Source organism: Larus michahellis, chromosome 1 (genome assembly GCF_964199755.1).
Source record: "Larus michahellis chromosome 1, bLarMic1.1, whole genome shotgun sequence".
Lineage (NCBI taxonomy): Eukaryota > Metazoa > Chordata > Aves > Charadriiformes > Laridae > Larus > Larus michahellis.
In genome coordinates, this window is record NC_133896.1 from 159,155,770 (window position 1) to 159,168,961 (window position 13,192).

The following is a 13,192-nucleotide window of genomic DNA, read 5'->3' on the forward strand; positions in this document are numbered from 1 at the left end:
GCTGAACAGCTTGACCTCCTTTGCCTTTTTAATGATCCAGTGCTGATTCTTAGAGCAGAGAATTCATGATAACAAATAATACTGTCAAACTGAAAAAAAACAAAGATTAAAAGAAAAACCAAGGTTCTACAAAGTGATTTTTTTTTATCTATATACCCTACTGCCTAAGTATCTAAGGTAAATTTACTGAACTGCAATGGTATTAATGTTACTGTACCAGATGGTAGTTTGAATAGTACACAGGTAAAGTGAAGGCTACCCACTCTTAAGTATTGATTAGAAATATTTGAAACTAGAAAGTGCATATTGTGGATGAACAATTAGAGTGCAAGTGATGGGTACCAGTTTAAAGCTACAGGCATTTAAAGTGATACAGAGTGGACTAAACACTTTCCTTCAGCTAACAAAGCATGAGCACTATCCAAGTACAGTGCTTTGGATATTAAGTTACAAATCTTAGCCAGTGGTTCAATTCCATATGAAAACAAGTACAAGAAATTAAGGCAAAATACAATGTTGCAAAGTGTCCAGAGATGATGGAAAAGGAATACATCCCAAACGGACAGAACTGCTGTCCGCACATCCAAGCCTGAACCTTCAAAAGGCAGCGAGGCAAGACAGAGCAAACACTTCTAATAAATCTGGCTGCTTTGCATACTCTCTTGGAGATTTCATGTGGGCACAAATGTATACAAGCCTATGCATCTTTGTTCTTAAATAAAAGGCACTTCAGCATTCTCCTCAACCTGCTACAGGAGCCGCCTTCATACCACATCCACAGGAACAGTCCTCAGTCCCAAGGGGAAAACACCCAACACTGATGCGGTCAGGCAACGATTGATGAATCTGACCTTAACCACCTCATTTGCATGTATGGCAACCAGACCTCTGCGGATTACCTTTGATCTCTACCTTTCCTCGTGTGCTAACAGCTGCCTCGGGGGCAAGTTCTTCATTGGTTGACTATTTAGCAGACATGGGCTATATTTCCTGGCTGTACTGTCCAATGCCCTCCCCTTTGCTGACAGCTACAAAATGAAGGAGACATAAAAATATTCCCTGGAAAACTATACCACCTTGGGTAAAATGTTGGGATGGAAAGAAATAGCTTCAAGCATTTCATTCTGCATTTATTCGAAAAACAGTGCCTACAATTCCACTAGAATTCCAACAGGACAGGATAGCAGATTATCGCATTACAAACAGCCCCTCCCAGCTCCCAGCGAAAGGCATTTCAGCTAACAAGCTTTACTTTTGTCTTTGCTATCTACCAGAGGACAGAAATGGTTACGACAGCAAAGCTGATGAATGACAAGTCACTATCTTGTCTGAGCCAGAGAAACATGACCACCAAAAGTGGGATAAAATCAGAAACTGGGCATGCTTAATTTAGTCTTCATTAATAGCCTTCTAGGATCTACATATACCCTGTATCCCTTTTTTCCCTATTTTCCCTTCAGGAAGCATTTTGAAGCCCTCACTAAGGAAATCTCCAGTGGCCTCTTTGACAGTTTTCCAGGAATCAGAATTTGCATAGATCTCAATTAAAGGACGATGCTGTTACCTTTTAGCTCACATCTTTAAAACAGATAATATGGCATTGCCTACATTGTAAAGTCAAGCCAGAAGAAATATTTATCTAGAAGTAATTCATGAGAGTACAGGAAGTGTTATTTTCTCTTCCAACTAAAAATTGTGGCATAATAGAAGCTGCCTATAGCTCATATTAGCATGATCCAGGCTCACGCTACACATTAGACATGGCCCATGAAACACTCTAACCTCAAGGCAAAGTAATTCCTAATATCAAATGCTCACACAAAGACAGTTCAGGGTTGTGAAAAATACTTCCCTTCAACCTCAATTTCCATCATGACTTTGTCAAATGTTAATAAAGATAGCGTTAATGTCATGGTTCAAAAACTATTGCTTACCTATGAATATTTCCCTTTCCCTGACACAATATTTATTATTCCCACTCCAGAAGGGAGAGCATAAAGTTATTAATTATGTAGTCAAGGAAATTCTGCCTTAAAAAGTGCTGACCACCTAGAACGTGGGCAAATTTATCAGAAGTTATTGCAAATAATATAGACAATTCAAACACTACCTGCAAAAATCCACATAGATGTACCCCTGCTTACTGAAACTAATATATCAGATGACCTATTTATCCCAAGTTATCAGAAGATACTTAGAACCTTCAGAAGAAGACAGCTTGTAATAAACAGGGGCTAAATCAAACAACGTTCAAATGATGGGGGATTAAAAATAAGTTTGGATATAACGCTGGGTAGAAATACTTAATGAGTTTTTATTACATTAGACTTCTTGCAAAAACAGGCAGGGAAAATGTTAGAAATGCCCTGTATAACCCCAGCTGTTCTTATTAATGTCAACAGCAGCACAGCATTCCATATTTCTGAAAATTCCCCACATTACAAGAATTTCCCACAAAACAAATTTTTATAGATGAGCTTCTCTGTTCTAACTGTTTATCAGTTTAGGAGTACGCACACAATCCAAAGGATACACAAGCTTCAAAAGTATATACATTGAACAGATCAAGGTAATAGAAGAGATAAAATATCACCTTCTGAAAATTTTATCCTTTATTTGCCACAAGTAGTGACAATGTTTAGAATGGGATACTCTTACTAAACATATCTGATGACTGTGGTTAGGTAAGCAATGCTATCTTAGGCACTAAGGACAGAAAATCGAATTTATACATATTGCATTGTACATTTACTGGACCTCAGTATCAGCATGGGTTCATGAAGGGCAGGTCATGCCTATCAAACCTAATATCCTTCTATGATAAGGTGACCCACTTAGTGGATGAGGGAAAAGCTGTGGATGTTATCTACTTGGATTTTTGCAAAGCTTTTGACACTGTTTCCCACAGCATTCTCCTGGAGAAACTGGCTGCTCATGGCCTGGACAGGTGTACTCTTCGCTGGGTAAAAAACTGGCTGGACGGCAGTGCCCAGAGAGTGGTGGTAAACGGAGGTAAATCCAGTTGGTGTCCGGTCACAAGTGGTGTCCCCCAGGGCTCGGTGCTGGGGCCGGTTCTCTTTAATATCTTTATCAATGATCTGGATGAAGGGATCGAATGCACCCTCAGTAAGTTCGCAGATGACACTAAACTGGGCGGGCGTGTTGATCTGCTTGAGGGTAGGTTGGCTCTGCAGAGGGATCTGGACAGGCTGGACTGATGGGCTGAGACCAATGGTATGAGGTTCAACAAGGCCAAGTGCCGGGTCCTGCACTTGGGTCACAACAACCCCATGCAGCGCTACAGGATTGGGGCAGAGTGGCTCGAAAGCAGCCCGGCAGAAAAGGACCTGGGGGTGTTGGTTGACAGCCGGCTGAATATGAGCCAGCAGTGTGCCCAGGCGGCCAAGAAGGCCAACAGCATCCTAGCCTGTATCAGGAATAGTGTGGTGAGCCGGACTAGGGAAGTGATCATCCCCCTGTACTCGGCACTGGTGAGGCCCCACCTCGAGTACTGCGTTCAGTTTTGGGCCCCTCGCTGCAAGAGGGACATTGAGGTGTTGGAGCGTGTCCAGAGAAGGGCTACAAAGCTGGTGAGGGGTCTGGAGGACAAACCTTATGAAGAACGACTGAGGGAGCTGAGGTTGTTTAGCCTGGAGAAGAGGAGGCTGAGGGGAGACCTTATCACCCTCTACAACTACCTGAAAGGAGGTTGTAGAGAGATGGGGGCTGACCTCTTCTCCCTGGTGAGAAGTGATAGGACAAGAGGGAATGGGTTCAAGTTACATCAGGGGAGGTTTAGATTGGATATTAGGAAACTTTTTTCACTGAAAGGGTTATTAAACATTGGAATAGGCTGCCCAAGGAGGTGGTGGATTCACCATCCCTGGAGGTGTTTAAAAAAAGGGTAGATGGGGCACTTAGGGACATGGTTTAGAAGTGGCTTTTGTCAGGGTAGGTTAAAGGTTGGACTTGATGATCTTAAAGGTCCCTTCAAACCTCAGCGATTCTATGATTCTCCGATTCTATGACTCTATGATTCTATGACCTAATTATAGTTTTAATAGAAAAGCTGGGAAAACAACATTCCAAGCATTACAAGGGGCTGTATCTCTGCATTAAATCAAATGGACCTGGGAAAACTAGGCCTTGAAGCCAGCTAGCATAGAAGAGACCTTGTTTAGTCCAGTAAAGTCTCTTAGCCTCTACAATGTGACAGCTGGATATGAACTGGTCCCTGAGCCTTTCCAGCTTCAAAACCACGATGAGGAATTGTCTGGAAGGAATCTAGATGGCACATGCCAAAGTCATGCCAGAGACATTCTAACAGTTTGCTAGTACAGATGATTGTGGTCCAACACCCGGGAAGACTCCTGGATACTACTTTCTGGTTTTCTAGAGCAGGTGTAGCCTCAAAGGCCATCAGAATCCTAAGAGATTACCAAAGAATATCTGGTACAGATCAATGTTAAAACCAAAGTTACAGAGTGGAAAACGCTATCACAGGACAGAATAGAATAAAATAGAATAAAAGTAATTCCAGGTTCAAAACAAAGGTTTTGTGGAAGCCCATGCCATTTACAGGTCAGATAGCAGCCACAGTACTTCTTTCAGATACATAGCATTACATGATAGTTTGCATAGCCATTGACTCAAAATCATACTACTATAACTCACTATGCTGAAGAAAATCAGAAGATAATCCCCTTTATTACTGAAGACTGCTGAAGACTATTTGCTTGTGGTGCCACTCTAATTGAATACAGCAGACTCATATATTCCACAAAGTGTAACTCAAAGTGATGGCTTTGACTTGTGAGTCAAACACAATGAGTCTTAGGTTATTATAAAAACACAAAACAATAATCAAAAAAACCCTTTGTTTCATTAAAGTTGTCATAGCAATTCAAAAGCACAACACATGTTTATAAAGGGCACAGTATTTGGGGGGAAGAATCTCTCCATTCAGAAATTCTTTCCAATTTGGTGTGACAGAACTAAAGTCTATACACGAAAACTTTCAAGAGTTACCTGTTCTGATTCCAAACAAAGGTTGAAACTTAGGAATTCAGAACTGAGATGAAGCAAAGGAAGGTATCACTGATCCTGAATTGAATAAAAGATTTTATTTTTCATTTATTTTGTAATTTAATATAGGATATCTAGTGAAATACTATTCTGGGAGAAGACAGACATTGATCTGACTTTTCTCTAGAAGACGAGACATTTGGACTCAAGTCCTTAAAAGTCCAAGGGGGCTATAATGAGTATCATACCGGCTAAAAGCCCCCATTCCCACCACGGATCTAGTGTAGGGATCCAGAACAGTTCCCAGCTACTATCTTCAAGCAGAGACAGATATTTCCCTACAGGATGACTATTTTGAGGGATAAAATATAGGCTATACTCTTTTCTTTATTTTTTCCTACTGTCTAGCTAGACAGCTTCCCACACAAAATACTTCTGGGACTAGACATGGATGATGACAAGTTGAGCATGAGCCAACAAGATTGCAGGCCGCAGATTTCTTGGACTTCATTGCCAGCAGACTTAGGCACTGGTGGGAGTCCACCCCTGGTGAGGTACCAGTTGTAGGCTCCCCAGTAAAAGAAAGACATGGATGTACCGGAGTGAGTCCTGTAAAGGAGCTACAAAGACGACAAAAGGACTGGAGCATCTGTCATACAAGGAGAGGTTGAGGGACCTGGGCCTCCTCAGCCTGGAGAAGGCTCAGGCGGGTATTGGCAATATGTGTAAATGGGGCGAGTAAAGAAGATGGAGACAGACTCTTCTCAGTGGCGCTCAGTGAAAGGGCAAAAGGCAACAGGCACAAACTGAAATATGGAAAATTCTGATTAAACCTAATAAAAACCTCTTTTTTTTCCGTGCAGGTTGACCAGCGACTTTGTAGGCTTTCCATCCTTGGAGATATGGTCTTAGGCAAGCTGCTGTAGCTGGCTCTGCTCTGAGCAGGGGAATTGGACTAGACAATCTCCCAAAGTGATTTCATGAAACCTATTATCAAGTACACAACCTTTAAAAATATTTCTCCCTTCATTTTACCAGTAACATTGAAATACCATTATAAGTATGCTAAGAAATGCTGATCTACTTGCAACAACCTATTAAAAACATATATATTTTTAAATTATACAAATAGATTAGTAAACCATAAGTTAGACTGTGAACTGCCTCTGCACTACTGTTTTTAAGAACAATCTAAAATGAACTGGGAGAAAGAGCTGCATTAATATCCTGGAGTAAAACCAGAGGCTGTGATCCTAGGAATGGAATGAACAAAGCTGCTCTCTACAAAGTCTGAATACCATATCTATTACTATATTGGGTAAACTCTGCTTTAAATGACAAAGTTTTTTAGATAAATATTAAATGGGCCTCATTTTGACCATGTCCACAAACACTTCTTTATGAATACTCAGTGCAATTGAGCGAATACCTGCTTTTAAGAAGGAGTTTTTTATAAGATTGTCTGCGAACTCAACCCTTAACAGAAAGTGACAAGGAGAAGAGAAAATAAATTATCCGAATATCCCATTTGGGACTGAGTGCTTATCGGAGATATTAGCTCCTGACCACAGGGAAGAGATAGGAGAGACTTGACATTGATGTTTATACTGAATTCTCACTGAAGGCCTAAAAATGCTTCACTCTATGCCTTCTAAAAATCTTGAGCACCAAAACAACATCAAGAAAAAACCACACACAATATATGCTTTCACCGAAATAATTAGTAGCAATATATTGCATTCATATAGCAGTTTCAGACCTTGTGGTGTTACATTCTGTTTCCTTTTCAAGCACACAATGTATTAAATTGCTTTACTTACTAGCAGCAGTAGCAGGACAATATCAGGATTATCACAGGCACAGGCTACATGCATTGATGTCCAAAAATCCTCATCTTGATGATTTACATTTACTCCTCTGTCAATTAGAATTTCTGCAGCAAATGCATTATCGTAGCGGGCACACTAGAAGAAAGAAAAGCATATTAGGGGTGGTGTTTTACTCAGTGCACAACTGAATTTATCACAGACAATTTTTGCTCCATTTAACATTTAAATTGAGCAGGTGATGCACTGTAGTCAAACTGCTGTGTTTGTAGGGGACAACAGCTGATGAATCTATAGAAATAGTTTTGTGGAGATTACAAGTTCCATGTGCATGGTTCACAGAACCCACTATTCCCTGTGAAAAAAACACTATATATAAAATCTGCTGAAATCTACAGTAAAGATGAGGCTTTCTTTCTGTTCAATATTGTCACTCTGAATCAGTGTACAAGCATCAGTGCATGATGATCACATCACGAGTAGTGGCATCTAAGTATATGTACACCCACATGTACATACGTCCACACGTATGTGGACTTCTGCCTTTTATGCATTTCATAGCAATAATACACACCTCTCCATAAGCGCTCCAATTTCCAATCCACTAACTATACCGACTCCTATTCAAGCCTCTCTGACAGATAAATACTCTGCACACTAAGGGTGTGTTGGGGGCAGGGAGGGGGATAGTTTGCACATGTGTGTGTTTATATACTTTGTTTTGTTTTGATGATAGAGGTCACTAATTTTGGCAGAGAAGAAAAAACTGACTTAATCATTGTTTTGAGCGTACTCCTCTGTCACATCTGTGATGTTTTACAGGTGTGCTTACATATAATACTTTAAAAGACAATCAAAGCATCTACGTTAAAATTCTAGCTCTGGCCTAACACACAATCTCAGTAACTCTCTAGAGAAGGTTTCTCTCTCTTTCCCCACTGGACACAGGCTAAAGGGAGACTAATTTTCTGTATTAGATACTTAGATGCTTTGAATATAATCCTTAATATCTATGCCTCTTACAATATTTAAAGCTGTGGAAGATTTCCCTGTCCCAAAAAGCACACATACACGCTAAGAGTACAAATACAGTGAAATCTGCAGATAATTGGTGAGTGAGTTAAATAATTATGTTGTTTTGTCTGTATCCCACATGAAACCACACCATGGCATCCAGTTTGCTGTATTAATTTGCTATGGAAGCCAGGACGCTAGAGGAAAAAGGGAAGAAGGAAAAGTGCTTAACTGGATTCCACTGTGAAGTCAAGACATAGCTGAGAGATCCAAGCGAATGTAGCAGCTGCATGTACTAGTGCGATCATAAATATAGATAACTCAGAAAATAAAAATTAAACTCTATAAGGTTAAAAAGCAGTCCTTCTTTAAATGATTTCCAAACATACTGACCATTAAATTATAGAAGAGAAATTAAGTTCTGATGTATTTCCTTTAACTTGTAACTTATCTGACAGCTCTAGAAACAGACAGTTTTGTTTTGCTGCATCAGTATAATGCATTGCATCAGTAGTACACCTTACATTGAGCTGTTCAATCTTCAAATTGTAACGAATCAGAGATAAGACATTTTATAATACAGATCAACATAATCTCATACCAATCAGATTTTCAAGGCATTGTTAAGCAAAAAAAATTCTAGAAAGCTTCCATACAAAACAAATGACAGATGTCACTGAATCATTTTGTGTATTTAATAATAGATACAGAGCCTTTTGTGATTTGTTACCATTTTGAAAACAGCCTAGATTTGTAGCAGCGATTTAATTGCTGCTGCTCCTTGATTCTTGTTTAATGGTTTTGTGAAGCAATTCAGCAATCTCAGTCAAAGTTCCAGGAGAAAATTGGCACTCATAAACTTCCTTACTAGGACAGGCTGGGGGACTGTCTGCATGAATTGATATGACACTATGTCCCCTGAATGGGCAACTCAGGCAAGTACTCTCTTTTTTGGTACTTCTCTAGTGTAATCTAATGACCGTCTAATGAGCTCCCACGGCTTCCCTGAGATTCAACCATATTGGGATACTGTCTACAGAGATAACAACAGAATCTTTATGAAGTGTCACATTTGAGTTATTTTTTTTTTAGAAATGTATCACATTTTGGAAGTTAACAGAAATGTAAAAAGAAAAAGGAATTATATAATGAATAAGACTTTAAGTAAAATGTGAAGATAAATACACTTTCCATTCATTCTGGAATAAAAACATTTACCCTACAACTGGAAAGAATAAACACTGATCAGGCTCCCCTTTGGAGGAAGCAGCTTACATAGAATTATAGTGGTAAAACTAGTAGTCAGAATGGATCTGAGTGGTCTTTAAAAATATAAAAAAGATGTATGCTAACTTACTACTTGAGCTGTTGCAGGAAAATAAACTTATCTGTTTTCCTGTATCATGACTCTCCTCTCTGTACTGCTCCCAAATCAGGGTCAAATCCAAGTTTCATTGAAATCAGGTTTGCCCCTATCTCCAATAGGACTGGCATTTTCCTGTAGATGAATTATGAACTTACTTAAGAGTTACTTACAAGTAACTCTGACCAAACTGAGGCAGCAGGTTACCCTATTGCAAATGTCCTACTGCAGGAAGCTTTCCCTCCTTTTGAAGCACATGTGTGCCTGTGAAGCAGGAGGCACCAGTGGAGATACTGAACGTGACCATGAATTGGGACATAATGCAGAAGATCAAGAAATGTAAAAGGACAGAGTTCAACTGCAGATTTTATCCGCAGTTAAAAAGTGCATCAGCTAAACCAGACAAAGCAACCTAAAATCCCTAAAGATGGATCTATCTTTTTCCTATTTTAAAATGCCAGTGAGACAGATGTCACATCAGCCACACTGATTGTTTGCTAGGGCTTTCAGCACAGGATAAGATTTCAGATGCCTCAGTTTTGGGAATCCCAAAGATAACATCTCATATGGGCTGCATTTTTAAAGAGTGATTGAGCAACTTTGCAGCAGGCAAATAGTTGGAGGAGAGGAAAGAGAACTTAAACTTTCTCTTTTTCAACTCAGTCCTGCACCCTCCCCTTACCTAGGCCTCTATTTCCCAAAGTCCTTGGTAAGTAGTATGGCCATGGAAGATGCAAAACACAGATTAATTACACAAGGGAAACACTACATCTTGCAAGAGCATGGTTGCAAGTGTGCTGGCGTCCAATAATATTACAGGATTCTTTTCTTTTTGTCAAGAAATTGCTCTATTTTGTGTATATTCTATGAGAACCTTAATCCAACTGTTCTAAAATGAAATATTCTTCCAGTAGATTTTTTCACTAGATGTTATGCCCATGTATTTGTGAAGTCACTTTTATTTTAGCAAGATTATGCAACAAAGTTGGATCCAAATATCTTAAAATATTTTCACATTGAAGAGAAAGCATGTCTACAATTGAAGCACCACAGACCAAAGTAAAGGATCATAAGACCTAGGAATTTATGATGAGTTTTGCCATTGGCTTTAGCAAAGCCAAAATTTTATCTCTGCTGTGTCTCCCTTCTGTTTGCCTGTCAACCTTTCCGACACATGTTCAGTTTTGGTGATTGTGTACAAGCTGTTTTCCTTTTATCTTCCAGCTACTTAATCTAAATTGCTATGCAGATAATTTGTTAAATATCAACATATAGGAAATTGGTGCAAGAAAATACACATAGAAACAAAAGGAAAAATGTTACATCATGGTGTTTCTCTGAACCATATCATTCTATCTGCGGAATCAAGCAATATTTCCTTTGCTTTTTCTTACTGCACAGATAATTTATAAATAAAACATTTCATCCTACTTTGTTAGTTACCACTCCTATGACATGATCCAATGCAATTTGCAAACAGCCATTTCACACGCATAGCTGGATGCAATCATAATCTCCATGGAGGGCAGTGTAGATAAAAAATTATTGCTAAACCTTTCTTTTTGTTAATAAGCCCAATCTGCTACTCAGTATCCCACCACATCTATCCACAGTCACTAACACTAATCTTCAATCACTCTTACCAGATGGAGCAAGGAGCCTCCTGAGGAAACTAGTGTATGAGGGTCAGCACCATCTTTCAATAGTCGTAGCACTGAAATATCAAAGAAAAGAGGAACAAGAATTAATGCAGCAATATAGCTAATTCTGGGCTGTTAATAGGCTGATTCTTCATCATCTTCATTAAGAGAATTAATAATATATGCAAACCACTCAGATAACATTTGTAAAACTATCATGTCAGCATTTCCCATCTCATCTAATTTAATGGCTAAGCCTGGAAGCAAAGGACCTTTAATAATGATGTTAAATATGAACAGTATCAAGGACTTCTCAAGCGGACAGATAAGCATGTCAGTTCTGTATGTAGGAGAAGGGAGCTGGAGGAGATACCCTGTCTCAAGGTCACAGTCACCTGATTAGTTCATTTGGGAGCAAAATCACAGTCAACCAGCTTTATTTTACTTTGTAGAATTCCCATGAGATTTGTTGGCTTTTTCTGTAAATAATTGAAACTAGTGTTCATAACTTATATCACTTGAAATTAATCATCATACCAAAGCTAAACGATCTGCACTCAATTTAACCTTTCCAGTGCATTGCCAGATCACTGACGCAGTATAATTCTTAAAATGATATTTGGAGTCAAGCTTCACTCCCAGTTACATGTATCAAAACCATTTCAAATGAAAGCAGGCTTATAAACGCAAACAAAACCACAACCCTTCATGGTGGTGCTCACCCGAGTGTGAAAATTCAGCACTTTTTCCCCATGGTCTTTATTGCCTTTATAACCTTTTCACTTGAAATCAAAGCATTGACTAACTCATGCTACCAGTGTTCATTTCTGGAGCAGAACTGCACAGTAACAATGCCAGACATTATCAGGGGAACCCACACCAGCATCGTAACCCCGTCTTCACTAAACTGGTAGCAAGAACCCTTTTATAAGGCCTCCCTCCAGGAGGGATGCCTTATAACTGCCAATAATGCTTCCTGTGTAGGAACACAGCTGGTTCTGCCTCCATCACCTGGAAATCCTGGTTTAAATTCCTAGTTAACATTCCTAGACAGAGTTGTGCAAAGGTCTACATAGAAGTTTGAAAGTCTGAGTACCCGAGAAATCTGTTCCACTGCAGTGTCTGTCCTACAGGAGGGCCATAAATTTGTCTCAAGGCTCTCCTAACTTCTGTGAATCTGTTAAGAGACTCACATACACCATCTCCTCCTTATCCATGCATTTCTTGTATATGTTTTCTTTCTCTCTATAATATCTTTTAATTCCATTTTCACTGCACATTTAAACTTCTTACAGCATTCAAACGTTCAGTTTACCTATTTGAAAGGGGTCAGTCTTCTTTTTAGATTCTGTCAATTCACACATTCAATATTTTCTGAATACGTTGAATGATTTTTGACCAGGTGCCCTAGAAAAATTCAGCCTAAGACAGAAAATTTGGCTAACTGTTTGTACGCCTGTAAAATTGAAGTGACAGACTAGGAAAAACTTGGCATCATTATTACTAAATACTTCATACATAGTAAACACACTGCTATGTTGGAAAAATATTTATAATAGTTATACAAATCCATTTAATCTTTTGTTCTTTTTAAACTTTGAAAATTAAACATCCTTCCAAACCATTGTATAAACTCATACTTTATAAATAGTTCCATGGTACCTATTTTTCCTCACCAAAGGTTTTGCTTCATTTAATTTACATAACTGTAAAAGACATTTATGTTCTGGCAAACGACACTTTGGAAGCTAACTACTATTAGAAGTCACTGTTATCCCCAGCATTTCCACCAAAAGTAGAAGTGGAACATTAAGTAACATGGAGTAAATGAAATGAACAACTGCAAAACAAGATGAAAAGCACTAAAGCAGAGCAGGGGGGTGCAGAAATATTTACAAATTTTCATAACCTTGGAAAAATGGATGAACGACAAAGAGCAAAGTATTTCTTTCTGCTCTCAGATCCACAAATCCAATACTTAAGTACACAATTGTCCTCATCCAGACAAAGAACATTAAAAATAAAGGTTCAGGAGTAAGTTCCTTCCTTCTTTTAATAGCTAAATTGCTGACCACATAAGAAGATGCTTCCTCTACCTCAGGTTATAGTGAGTGAAGACTTTATTGTAAATCCTCCCTCCTTAAATAGGTGTGCAACTACATCCTTCTCAAGAGTTAATATTTTCAATGTTCCTATGTTATGCCATTTCTTTAACAGGCCAGAAAATAAGAATTCCATATCACAGAAGATTTCTGAAGGCTCTGAAAGTAATTTCATTCTGCCAGTCCACAAGGATTTCACCTGAACATTAAGAGTCTCAGTCT

At 38.9% G+C, this 13,192-nt stretch overlaps 1 protein-coding gene across 4 annotated transcripts in view; it reads right to left on the minus strand.

Annotated features, from left to right (window-relative positions):
• The window catches only part of MYO16 (myosin XVI), a 400,883-nt gene that overhangs the window by 261,753 nt on the left and 125,938 nt on the right, over positions 1-13,192 (minus strand). For all 4 annotated transcript variants that reach the window (XM_074561661.1, XM_074561651.1, XM_074561671.1 and 1 more), the window contains 2 exons: positions 10,872-10,942; positions 6,846-6,989 (listed from right to left, as the gene is read on the minus strand). In XM_074561661.1, coding sequence (XP_074417762.1) covers positions 6,846-6,989; positions 10,872-10,942 — 215 coding nt within the window. The remainder of the gene's footprint in view (positions 1-6,845; positions 6,990-10,871; positions 10,943-13,192) is intronic.